This window comes from Diadema setosum, chromosome 13 (genome assembly GCF_964275005.1).
Source record: "Diadema setosum chromosome 13, eeDiaSeto1, whole genome shotgun sequence".
In the NCBI taxonomy this organism is placed as follows: domain Eukaryota; kingdom Metazoa; phylum Echinodermata; class Echinoidea; order Diadematoida; family Diadematidae; genus Diadema; species Diadema setosum.
In genome coordinates, this window is record NC_092697.1 from 19155674 (window position 1) to 19169635 (window position 13962).

At 37.1% G+C, this 13962-nt stretch overlaps 1 protein-coding gene across 1 annotated transcript; it reads left to right on the plus strand.

The window, feature by feature from the left end:
* The first annotated feature begins 904 nt into the window (after nt 1–904).
* Nucleotides 905–13697, plus strand: LOC140237315 (uncharacterized). The gene is made up of 5 exons (XM_072317254.1): nt 905–971; nt 10364–10414; nt 12109–12141; nt 12984–13031; nt 13521–13697. The coding sequence occupies exons 1-5, from the start codon at nt 905–907 to the stop codon at nt 13691–13693; spliced, it is 372 nt and encodes a 123-aa protein (XP_072173355.1). The 3' UTR covers nt 13694–13697.
* Nucleotides 13698–13962: the final 265 nt, after the last annotated feature.

Genomic DNA, 13962 nt, shown 5'->3' on the forward strand with positions numbered 1-13962 from the left:
TCTTTTTGCCCACAAGGACCCGAAGCAAAATGCATTTTAATAAGAACAAGATGAGAGGTTTTAATGCTCTAACCAGACTTATTGTTCTACATTTTTATATATCCATTTTGTATTTTGAGGGCTGGGATTGGGGAGGGCTGAAAGAAAGTGGATATAACCTGACATTTGAAAACGCATTGTACAAGCGATTTGCCGTAGTTGTATTTATGACTTCCGAGTGGGAACACAGCAACACAGCAGTGGATGGTGGAAAAGCACCGAGTTATTTTGCAATTTTAACGGAATGGGAGTCCGCGCTCGGAAATAGGCAGTTTTTGCCGTAGGGCGGGAAACCTTCCAGCTAATGTTTTCTAAGAGGGGGAAATTTTGAATAATGCGCAACCCGAGAAGCACGGGTACATTATTTCAGAGACCTCTGGAATTAGCGGTATAAAGAATGAGAGAAAGAACACAATCTAAGGAAAATTTCCAGCAACGCCGACGTCGATTTCATATTAGCCACTCAAAGCTCTAGCAGAGGACATTGCCAACTTGATTAAATCATTCATATTGGAAACAATAACACTCTTGTTCCTGTTCTGAAAAAAAAAGCAACAAAGACCTGTAATGAAAGTGAAGTACTTCTTACAGGACTCTCTACTCAATGTTCATGGACAAAAAAAAAAATGCAATCTAATGTGGTGCTATTCGAGGCCTCCCGCTTTGATTCCGTTCCTTTCTTGACAGATTTGATACGTACAGGTTAACTGCTTTTTTTTTCTGCTAGTCGGGGAAAATATGTCAGAAGCTTGACTATCAGCTTAACTCATTGGTTCTAGATATAAACAAAAATCAAGAATAAAAGCAAAATAATCATGATAAATCTAAAATGTCAATGTTTCTCTCGTTTTTTTTTTCAATGCAGATGCAGTCAAGTAACATAGTGTCTCTGGCCGTAGTCATGACATTGGCTACCTTGTTCACACAGGCCGGTAAGTAGAGTGTATTGGATAGGTAAGAAATGTGTTGGTTTCTTGCGTTAAAAGACCAGAAAAGGTGATTAGGACATGCAGCTATTAAGGTAGATATCCTGCTATTTCTGCTGTCAAGTGCATTTAATCCATTCAATACTTATAAGGCTCTCCATAACTTGTCTCCTGGCTACGTGTCTGCACTTATCAGTGTACGACAGCGACGACCAGGACTACGTTGTACTGGCCTGACTCTCCATGTTCCAATACCCGCCTAAAAATGGGGATAGAGCCTTCTCTTCTGTTGCGCCACGTCTGTGGCACTCTCTACCAGTCCAGTTCGGAATTGCAACAGCCTCAATACCTTCAAGTCTGAACTGAAGATTTATCTTTTCCAGCAACTTTGTGAATGATGTGTGACACTTTGTTGGAGCTGGGCGCTGGGAGCTGGGTGCCTGTTTCTACAGATAAATGGCGCTATATAAATGCTGTTTCATCATCATCATCATCATCATCATCATCATCATCATCATCATCAATGGATATTGTTATACGTCCCCTTCCCACGAACACAGTGACTCCGTGACACTCAACGAATATCAAATCTTATTGTCAAAACAACATTATACGTAGAGAAGGCCCTGTCAAAGTTTCAAGCACTAAGCATAATGTCTAAAATCTAATAGAACTTTTTTTTTTCGATCAGAAGTTGTTGATGAAAAATCATCATAGAATCTATATAATACCGTCTGTTTGCTTTCCTATTCTGATATCAAAACGTTCGGCTTGTTGAAGATCGTTCAATTCTTTTAATTAAACAAGATTAATGTGAATACGAGGAGTAAAAATACACAAGCATGGTAGTTACCAGGTCGGCCCTGGTTTTTCGTGATGTCGCTCAATAACTGCCATTTTGTAGGAGTTTATATTTGACGCTATGCTTTCAACACCATGCAAGCTATATTCAGCAGAAATTGGTTTCAAGCAAAGACTGCTTATTTCAGAGCATAGGATTGACGACTTTTTGCCTTGTTTGTGATTCTTTTTCTTGTTCGCCATTAGAACAGGTAAGTGCTATGTGGGAATGAATTCGAATAGCTGGTGTACGACCAAATGAATGCACGTCAGTTTCTATACCTAATGAAAACGTGCACACAGTTAAAGTCCAGCTTGCAAGTGACGGTAGAGAGCAGACTTTACAATTCAAAACCACAGGACTCGGATTGAGCATGTATTAAATGCGATGGAGGTTCAAGGCAGGTTAAAACCAGGGAGATGGGGTTTGGAATTCTATCGGGAGAACAAGCGACAGGTGTAGCGAGTAAATGATAACTTTACATTTAATTTTAACCGCTATATAACACATCATTGATTAAAATCTTATGAAATATGAAAGGGTGAAAAGTCACATGAAAATTTTATGTAATTCTACATATTTCTTCAGATTTTGTGTTTCAAGTTTGTCAAAGTTTGTTCCATGGGAGTTTGTGTTCAGATTAGCTCAGGCCAACATCACATCAAATCTAGAACCTGGATGCAAATAAATCACGACCACAGTGCAGCACGGTCTGCAAAATAAATTGACATAGATATATGAAAATTGTGTCTTGCAAGATAAAGGAAGATAGGGAGGCTCGCTCGTCGACCCTTTACCAGTGGAATACATGCCCTAATTCAGATAATGATACTTAAAAAAAAAAGATGACAAAAACATAAACAAACAAATAATCAGACAATCAGAGACTGGAATCTAACTCAACTCATAGAATTCAGTCAGGCAATTTGACATTAGAGCTACAATGTAATTTCTACTTAATGCCATCCATATAGGCATATTCCTTTACAGGCAAAAAGATTAACGCCTTTATTGGATTTCGTTCCTTTTTAGTCACTTTTCAAAACGCGTGAGATGAAACGTCAAATTTCTCAGGCAAATAAGGCATGATGAATACAACTTCATTATGAGTTTGCTTATTTGAAGCAGTTCTTCATTTACAGCATTCATAAAAGAGATATTAAAAGATATTACATAGTTTGGAATCTGCTCAACAGTGGAGGCATTCATAAAAAAATAAAGATTTAAAAACAATGTAAGATGGCTGCAACCTTGACCTGATAACTGCACGTTATACTAACACGCAGACATGCAAAAGTGCCATACTTATTTTTTTAAAGTCATTTGGCGCCATGTTTTGTTTGCTGTGTCATTATGAAAGACCCCCCCCCCTTCCTTTTCTTCTTAAGAAAAAATTGTGGCGGAAAGCACGTGTCGCGTGAACTTTACTTTTTTGAGAGAGTCTCAGCTATTCCTAGAATGCCTCAGGAATGTGTCTGCGACTACATCACTGTATGTCATATCGTAAGTAAGACGGCTTTTTAAAATAATGTCCATCCGAATCGACAGAGTGCTGTCGTGCCGATCGATGTAATGGACAAACCCAGCATTTGAACAGCAAATTTCAACTCTTTCAAGGTTTGATTTCATGGAGTTGAATGGGTTTAGTGAAGGTAAGAAGACGATCGTTATCTTTCTTTGGTTATTTTGTTTTTCGGATTTGTTATGTGACACGCATGAGGAAAGGCAGACCGAACTGCCATGGAAAATTAAATAAAACGACGAAATTTGATAGCACACGTGACTGGTCTTCCCATGTTGACGGGAAAAGCGCTCACGCATTTCAGACCGAAACTAGACAACATTCTGCCCTGCTAGCATTCCAATCAGAATAAATCTTACTTAATCAAAAAGGGAAATGGTAACTGGCTCATATTTTTTTTTCACACATACCATGAAAAATTGTCCTGAAGAATATTGTTGTTCCATTTGTCCTGAAGAATATTGTTGTCCTGAAGAATATTGTTGTTCCATTTGGCTCTGGGATTTGATAATTTGCGCTACCAAATTTATGGAAGATAAAGACAAAATTGTATGGATGGCTGCCCGATTTTTTTTTTAATTGCATGCTCTGCATCTATACAGTACTGACATATATCTACGATGAGGAAAAAAAAACAACTAGCTATAGATGATAATGATAAGACAGATCAAGATATGTTCAGGGCTTAAGTATTACCAATGCATATCGCCCCAAACGAAACCAAGTGACAATGAACGTTGATAATATTAGTAGAGGGTGTGCATAGACGCAATGAGTTTGATACGGCGGAATAGATCAAGTGAGTCGCCAAAGCCATCGTTCAGCGCACCGACAATAATTCGACTCAGGAATGTTAACAGGCAATATATTTTACAGCTGATTTAATTAAAACATTTTATTGAACAAAATCAAAGGCAATGGCAGAGCTTTTACTGAAATCAACGTATATACTTGAGTTGATGATGCAACAACCTTTACATCATTCCATTTCGGGTATTTTCTTTTATTCGAGAAATACAACACAAGCTAAAAATGTTCAGTCGCTCAATGAGTGCAATCTTTACCCAACGAAGGATCATCATTGGTCAGTTATTAGAGGCCAATAACAATTGATTTCTTTGAAACGAATGAAATTATGAAAGTATTTGTGAAGGTACAGTAAAAACTAATTTTACTTAGCCAATAGTATTTACATATGAAATAATGTTCACACGTTTGCCAGGTCCACACCAAATCATTTCGATACCCCTTCCACGGGAGAGGTGTCATCTCATATATATATATATATATATATATATATATATATATATATGTGTGTGTGTGTGTGTGTGTGTGTGTGTGTGTGTGTGTCTACATGTAATGGCATTATGCCTTTAAGTCAGACATTTGTAAAAACATAAACATCGCTTGTCATAACGGCAAAATATAATGGCGACATAATGCAATGCGAAGATCATTATTTCACTTTTGGACGTATTTTATGAAGACTTTACGAGCAAAAACTGATATATTCATTTATTTTATCTATTCGAGATATTTTATAGATTTGGTTTGGTTTGATTTGGTTTCGTTTTATTTGTACACTTTCTTTCTCCAAATACAATATAAAATGACGACAAAATGATAGAGAGTATGCCAAAAAAAGAGAAAAAAAATCCGAATCAATACAAGAACTATCAATTTCATACCATCAAACTATAATTACATATGAAATTAAAAGCAACGTGTTAAGGCATACTGTATTCATATGTGAACAAAGGGGAAACCAGTATAGGGGACCGTCATTATAAGAAGAGCTTGACGTGGATGAGGCCCTTAATATTACATGATCTTAATATACGAATATAATACAACACCAAGAAACTCTTAATCTTAACGTTGTATACCGAACACGTTTTCCTTTAAAAAAAAAAGAATAAATAATGAAAACAATCTTTGTGTAGAATCTTAGATTAAAGCTGCTGAAAAACAAAGAAAGAATCAAAATATGTATGGTAACTTTAACAATAATGTAGCCACATTTAATGATAACCGTAATGTAAAGAGTGCGATATAATCATAAAGACTTCATTTTTCTCAACTTGGTGAAGCCCTTAGTTTAAAATTGTGAAAATGGCGTATATCTGTTCCTGCATTCATAATGTGTGTGTTAGTGTCACGTCTTGAGAAGAAAAATAAAATCAGCTAATTTTATTTCCAACAGTACTAATGACACTGAATTAAAACGATATGCTTGGCTGCATTTGTCTCAATCATAACTTTATAAACAAAGATATGTCTCCAAATGCTGAACTGGTCACTGCTGCTTATTTCATTACACTGTAAATGAAAAAAAAGAACAACAACAAAAATGAAACTCTTTATGCGCTCTGCCCTAAGTACATTTACACTGATAAGTAGTTTTGAACATTTCACAGATTCATTGACATCTTAATACCTGCCAGTTTCTCATTTTATCTTGCAATTTGATAAAGACTAAATTCTTGGTGGAAGAAACAAAAACTCTCAAAGGTCGGGTTGAAGCTAGGGCCTACTCCTTAACCTGTTGCGCTAAAGGGCAAATTTTTCTGAAACAAACGTGACGCGCAAACTCAACCCTGATTTTTTTTTTTTTTTTTTGTATTTACGAGAATGCAGTGTAGTTGTATCACATTGCCCCTGCTTACATCGAAGTCATTCTTTTTAACGTTTTGTGTTTTTGTTGTTGTTGTTGTTGTTGTTGGATGAATAAATAAACAAGAACACGACTTCCCTCTTAATCCCATTCATGAATAAATGCATTATGCACGTGGCATTAAGGGCGTGCATGACCAGCGTCCAATTTCTTCCCCTGTTGGCAAGCGAAGTTTATTCAATGAGAAAGGTATCATCATCAATCGACTAGGTCTCTGTGTGTTCGTGTTCTTGCTAGTGCGTGCGTATGTGTGTGTGTGTGTGTGTGTGTGTGTGTGTGTGTGTGTGTGATGTGGTTAGCCTCCTCTTAAACCAAAAATATCCCAATCGTCCAATCGAGTATCAAACATTATCTTATCCTCCAGTCAGTCGGTATACCCAGATATCGATCTATTTAGTCCTGGTCTGCCTGAGCACGAGGCAAGCGTTGTTATCAATCTCTGGGGTGAGACACCAATAACATACAGTCATCACTCGAAAGAATATTTCTCTTATTAGTCTAACACTCAGATGTATACAGCGATTGTCATTCCCTCTCCTTCGTTCCCTCCTATATGACGTAAGGAAGTAAGTTTTTCGTTTCGAGCCCGCCTAGGTACCTCTCGCTGATTGACAAGATGATTGAGAGCGAGTTGGTGTTATCGAAGAAAGTCATCGCAATGAAAACTTCCGTCCTCGACTTTTACTTTCAATCGGGCGCATTTTTATCGATCTTGTGCACGTGAGAGCGGCATGTATGCGGCAAAATGCTTAAATATGGATAGACGGATTGACCGTTATCTCACGGTGATCGTTGGCTATAACGTCACTGACCTCATCAACGGCACGAGGAGGGAAAACTGTGCCAATAGCAGCAGTGAAGATGATGGATTGAATAGATCATAATCGACATGTCAACATCGGCTTTTGCGATATCCTCTATTTGGCTATACCTACGGTAAAAAAAGAAGTGGAAAAAGCATGACGATATCCCTGTACTTTCACATTAACTTGTAAGAAATGATTCTCTCGTCGATCTTCCCGAGATATGTACCAAAGGTGTTCCTGTCTCCTTCTCTTTCTCTCTCTCTCTCTCTCTGCACATGATCAACAGGGTTTTCATGTTCCTTACTATTCTGCTTGCTCTGCGGCTTCATTTTGCCTTCTCCTGTTGGAAGTAAGCTTACATAGAAGATAAAACAGTTTCTCTGCTTATTAAAAACCGAAATCATGTTTATTAGAATCCAGACGAAATATGCAAGTGGAACGCTATGCCCTGGCATACAGATCTAGTTGGAATAATTGTCACTGAAGAGAAAATTCACCCTACATTTTATATTCCCGAAAGTATACTTATATATAAGGAATTGATGGACCCAAATCATATTCTATGGTAAACTACGTTCTTATGCCCAAATCCATACCAAATATTTACGACAAACAAAAATTTCCATGATCTGCCCAATAGAACAACCCATTTTAAAAGAAGGACGACCAGATTTAAAAGCCCCATTCAAAGAATGATTTTCCTAAAATGACAAGCGAATCCTTTATCAAATTGACTAAGCTACACTTAGTGAAAGCAAACAAGGCTGAAGGAACTCATTGAAATTGGAAAAAGTGTGGGCGTGTTTAACAGAGGCCGTAGACAGGGGGGAGGGGACACACATACATTTGTGGCTCTTCAGAAATATTGGGGGGAATATCGAAAAAATAGTAAAGAAAAAAGAAAAAAAAAAGAAAAAGGCAACCAAAAATCCTCAGCTCCGAGAGTTTCGCCGAGAGATTCTGCACATCAAGGGGGGGGGGGGGGTACTTTGTACATTGACTCTTGACCCTCCTTCCCCATTGCCCAGCAGCCCCCTACCTTACTACTCAATGATCTTAGCTAAAAGGCCGAGAAGCGTGAACACTCCCCTAGAAAACGTCCTGCGACCTCTGTAACATTTTAACAGAAAACAAATTTAACATACACTGTATTTGTTTAAAAAGTCATATCAACCACAATCTCATATGATGAAAACATACTAAATGATTAATAATGTCATCGTCTCAGAAACCTTCCATTATGATTAAGTAAAATAAAAGGGGACAAATCATGTGCACCGCATGTGTGAATATTAGACACAACAATTGATTGTTTTTAAGACTTAAATCACCGAATAGTTATGCCTTTAAAAGCGAAGGGGAATGTAGCTTCTTCATTATCCGCCATCTAGGAGATGACTTCATCAAAATCACATCCATAGCTGTGAAAACCTTCGGTCATGCCAAACACATTAACCTCTCTCTTCCTTCTTCCTTCCACCTATGAGGTGGCCATACTTGATGCAAATTATCGCTTAGATGAACATTAGCTTACACTTAACACAAGTTACATAATTTGTAGTATTCACGAAGGGTTTGTTCTTCTACTTCTTCTTCTTTTTCTTCTACTTATTCTTTTTCTCCTGTAAAACTCCTACTACTTCTACTTCTATTTCTTAGTAAGGGCGTGTTTCCCCGCAACTTTGAATGTGATGTAGACACTCCTTAATTTGGCAATTATGCTTATTTGTGTGTGCGTGTGTGTGTGTGCATGTGTGTGTGTGTGTGTGTGTGTGTGTGTGTGTGTGTGTGATCGTTACCCATTACGACTGCATAATATCTTATTTGGATTGCTATGATATCCTCTAGTCATTTATGGCGTCAATGTAATAATTCTGTTTTAAGCAGTGTGCGAACAGAGTCGCCCTACCACCTTTTCGCGTGTCGTAGATGATCAGGAGAAATCCCTCCTCAATTATTTTCTATGGATGAGTCATATGACTGGTGGCTTTGATCAGTGGCTTTTACTACACACATACAACAACAACATACACATAATACACGCCCCTGCCAAAAAGGAAGTGATGGAGTGTAATACCAGTATCATGTCAACTTATAAATTGTCTATGCCATAATTTCAACTGTGCGTATAACTTTCAAGACGCATGCATATAGTGGAATTCGTTTGTCTATTGTTTATGAACTAATGATAACCATTATAGTCTCGAAATATTACGTTGATACCGCAGGGGAGAAATGAAATCCCAGCTGAGGAAGGATCTATCATTCCGTTAATGCATAAAAGCAATCGCCGTGTTGGAAAGTATTCAAAGAACCAAATATATATCTCTAATACTCAGTCTTTACTAAGTCTTTCCGCTCGAGTGAAAAAAAAAATAATTGAAAACAAATTAACGATTAGAAGGACATCCTTGTTATTATACAACCACTTTGTAATACATGATAATTCCGAAGTGAAATCTCGTTTAGCACTTTGCTGCATGGATGTCGTTGTCACGGATTTTTTGATTATTCTTTTCTTGCTAATACAGCTGTATGTCGTTTAAAAAATATTGTTCGTCCATCTTATGCTGCTTAAATACGTATATTATATGCTGATCCGGCCACTCTGTGTAAAGATTAGCGATAAATGAATGAATAAAATAAATTAATTACATTCATTGTGTCAAGATATTATACTGTAGATATTATGTGTAATCTTCAGCTTTCAATATTGGAGTTTGATTTGTTGCTTGTTCTTATTTCAATCAGATCAAAATGTTGTGGACGTCATTTTCGATATCTAATGTCCGAAGGAGGGATTCTATTGAATGTAGCTATCATTATATACACACAAATATGTGTGTGGGAGAGGGGGAGAAATGACGCACACAAATATGATGATGACGTGGTGTAAATTTTGGCAGGGGAGACATGGCATGGAAAATCAAATCAAATAAAACTTTCCTCATCATAATGAAATGATTAGAATTTGGGAACGTCTAATTCAATAGCCCCAAGACCTACTTCTTTATCAAACTAATTCGCCGGAAGCTGATCTGCTTTATCGATGATTTCTACCAACTATACTGACTGCCAGTAGTGCCCGTACCGAAACATTGATAGTCGGGTGAAACATTAAGGCTAGTGGAATGGTGAGAGAAAGACAAACACCTCAAGAGCAGAGCACAAACTCAGAGGCATGGAGGCGAAAATAAAGACAACTTTAGGCTCTGACAGAGGGTTGTGAAAGCATCCATTATTGCTGGAAAAAAAAAACTAAACTGGAGAAGTCACAAGTAACTGAATACATGATAATCATAATTCAGATGAGAAAATTTCCAAGTAGTACAAAATATAAGATTTTTGTTTTTGATTTGGTGTAATATAAACATATCGAAAATGCTTCCTTGATTTAAATGAAGTTGAAGAGAAAAAAGAAAAATAAGTTGCAAGGAGTGCTTTTCCCCTAGACTCAACATCCGTTGTGTTGCCCGAAAGGCGGAATATTCACATTTGAAATGCGAAGTGATCGATTACATGCTCATTGATTTTCCTCGTTGTATCTTCATACAGTTTGCAGCTTGCAGTTCGACACAGCAGGAGATAGAGTACCTGCAAAAAGACGTAAGTACAAACTTGAGTACACGAAGGTAAAGGTTATAGTTCTTGCGAGCCCGCAAGCACGTCCCATGCAATCGGATACTGTGATAGAACAATCGTATACATCGACTTTGAATAACTTCATGCCATTTAGTCGTAAGATTTATTTCAAGTGGCTTCCTAGTTGGAATAGTACGGTAATAATGGGAAAGTAACTTCACCAGCCTGCCATATCACCAAACCACATCGTCCGCACTTCAAAATCTTTGAAAAAATTCGCAGCACCCAAGGCGCTATCGCGAGATTTGGGCAGGATTAATTCAACCACACTAACATCTCTGTAAAAGTGACTTGGGAGAGGGAAAAAAGTTAACCACACTAGACCCTATGGTATACAGAATTTGGTGAATATTTGTGTGTATATCTACCTTTCATTATAAATATATATCATATGTGTATATATATATATATATGTATGTATATATATATATATATATATATATATATATATATCTGATCTAGTAAAACATACCATTTTACGGTTAAAGTTTTTCACAGGATTCGGCCTCCTTCTCTTCCTTGCGAACAGCAAGAACCAAGGGAGTGTTAATGCACTATACAAGAATTATTCATACCTTCAGACAGTATATGTGCGTTGGGGAAGAGAACCCCGACCGCCGTGCTTGAGTTGAAGAGGCCAAAATGTTTCCGCTTGTTTTCTCAAAGCGTCCTCAGCAGTTCGCACGTTATCCTCTTGTGACGCGTAGTATCCTCGGGGAACGAGTCACTTCATTTTTTATAAGTTTTCTTCTGGAATTACCGCAATATGTTCCACCACTCGCTCTCTCTCACTTAAAGATTAGCGTTTATGAAATTCAAGAGTTCTCTTATTTGATACGACTGGGTAGCGAAGTAATGCAAATTTGTGGAGAAGGAAGGATATGTTGATGGAGAAATATCGGGAAATTGGACTATTTGTAAATTCTCAGATTTACTCAGAGGCGCTGATAAGCTTGTTAGAGAGACAAAGGTAAAAAGAAAGAGAAATTTTAAATGTTTTGATAGACAAATTTTAAAAAGAAACACCCTGAAAGAAAAAATGCGTTTTGTTACATTTTTAAAACAAGAAAAGTTGGTCAAATAGAATTCGCATGTTCGTATTCGGCTCTTTTTAACTGAAAAACACAAAATTCGACTCACCTCTTAAAGAACGAAGTAGACGGTAAAATCAGGCAGAGCAGGTATATTACCGTGTAAACCTAGTGTTTGACAGAAAACAGGAAAAATGAGAAAGAGCTAAAAGAGTACTGAGGAGTGGGAACAATGAGTGAGTTGGTTAAATGAGCAAGTACACGTACCAGCCTTTCATGTTCCTGGTATGATGTACCAGGACTGATAACAGGGATGGGAAGGATCAGAGTTAGTAAAAAATGTTCGGCACCGCTGCGACTTGTGGAATTAATGTAAGTTTGCATGCGAAAAATGATGACGTTTGCTCCTTTTTGGTCACGAGATGGCGTTCTCCTAAAACTGGTTCGTAAGAGGATGAATGAACTGGGTTTAATTGGTGTTCTTTAACGCTACCTTGCAATAACTATTGGGTTGTGAGTGAAAGTGAATTACGTACGACATTCCAGTTAATGCTTCTCCTCCACTTTGATACGAGGTGAGGAATTATTCATGTTTTTATATTACAGTATTTGTATTTTGTATTACAGTATTCTGGGTTGACAAGAAAGACAGTCCTGTTGGTAAGTTGCCTTTTATTTACATTTAACAATATATCTCTTCAGTTTTTGCCGGCAAAAAAAAAAGACTAACGATATGATGGATTTGTTAGCGCCATTCTAAAGTGTCCCTGTAAGACTCCTTTTTTAAATAAAAAGAATAATGACTGTGTTCATGATGGCTGTGTTCACAGTTTTGCATTTGCAATTTTCCATTGAATTTTTCTCTCACCAGTGGATGCCGCTTTTGAATTTTGTTCCATTCAACCATTTTGCATTGAAATTTTTTCGTTAGGATTTGTAAGAAATTACAAGAACAGTTGTGTCATATTTTTCACTTGCCCATTTTCCTCAGGACTTACTTTCTTACCGAAGACCAAAGTATGATGTCATTTCTCCTCTTGGTTTAGTACTTATTTTTCCGTTGTTATTTTGATTGCAAATTGTCACGCAATCCAGCCTCGGCTGTTCAAAATTGAATTTGAACTGAAGTCCCTCTTGTCGACAGATTTGATACGTATGAACCTTTTCGCGAAAAGATCTCATCGTAGGAAATTTTTAGCAATGAGAATGACCATGGAAAAAATATTGAAAAACTCCAAACAAACAGAAGAGAAACAATTAAACAAATCAACACCCATAAGAATACAGCGTTAAACCTATTTGTAGTCATTTACTCATTTAGTGCAAGTAATATTCATCATTATGAGCAGCCCACCAGTAAATTATTAGTTTAATCGACAAAATGTGATATGATTCTTATCAAGCTGTAACATATTGCTATTTAAAAGCGATTATAGGTGCAATTTGTTATCAGTATTATATCAGTATTAAATTCAGAGAATGTTCTCTTCTTGTCATTTCAGACACCGAAATTTTCACAGTCAGAGCCAACAGCGCAGAAGAAATTCTGGGTACGTTTATTCTTTATCGCCACACACTCAGACAGACATTATTATGAACATGCATATATATATATATATATATATATATATATATACATATATAAAATGCAATTCATATATATCATATACATATATATATATTTATATTATATTCCACTTGATGGCCTTCGAATGTTATTATAAGAAGGAGTCTCGAGTTGTAGTTTTGTAGTTCAAACAAGGTTTTTATTAATAAAATTTTCGGCTCGCCTCGGACCTTGATCGCTTCTTTAGAAAACAAAGCTGCTGAAGTTACGCCTTATGGTAATGGATTACTGAATATTCAATATCGAATGCATTTTCCAAGATGTGTTGTGCAATCTTACTACTTTTCCATGTATTGCTTGTTATCATGAGATGAGATGAATAAACCCTATACAAACTCCATACAACTCAAAACTTCAGTGATCTCTGTGACCCCGTTTACTGACTCGACTCCGGTCTTTCTTTTTTCCACAGATTGCTTCGTTGAAATTTGCATCGCGGACTTCATAAACTGTGCCAAGGAATGTTTGTTCTACCCAAACAGCGGCTCCTGTTTGCCTTCGTGTCGCCGCACGAGGTCGCTGTGTAGCATTAAGTGCTTCAAGCGATACGACATGTCTAACTCCAACATGCAAGCGGTGCACTGAGATTGGAAAAAAAATGGGAACAAATGCAGAAAAAAAAAGTAGTTTAAGCGAGAAAAACAAAAGACAGTCCTGAACAATGACATACAACATTTTGGGCCATATCCCCCTATTATTGACTAGGGATTTTATTATGTAGTTTATTATGAGTGATATGTCACATAAGTACAACACTGATTAGGGTCTGTCAGAATCTGTCGTGCACATGGCGTAAGAGAGATAGTGTGTGAAAAAAAAGAAGCACAATTGATACAGCACCTAAATGGAAAGAA

Coding starts and splice junctions, on each gene's coding strand:
- LOC140237315 (XM_072317254.1), top strand. CDS start 905: ATGCAGTCAAGTAACATAGTGTCTCTGGCCGTAGTCATGACATTGGCT. Junction 12,142..12,983: donor CAAGAAAGACAGTCCTGTTG/GTAAGTTGCCTT, acceptor TTGTCATTTCAG/ACACCGAAATTTTCACAGTC. Junction 13,032..13,520: donor CAGCGCAGAAGAAATTCTGG/GTACGTTTATTC, acceptor TTTTTTCCACAG/ATTGCTTCGTTGAAATTTGC.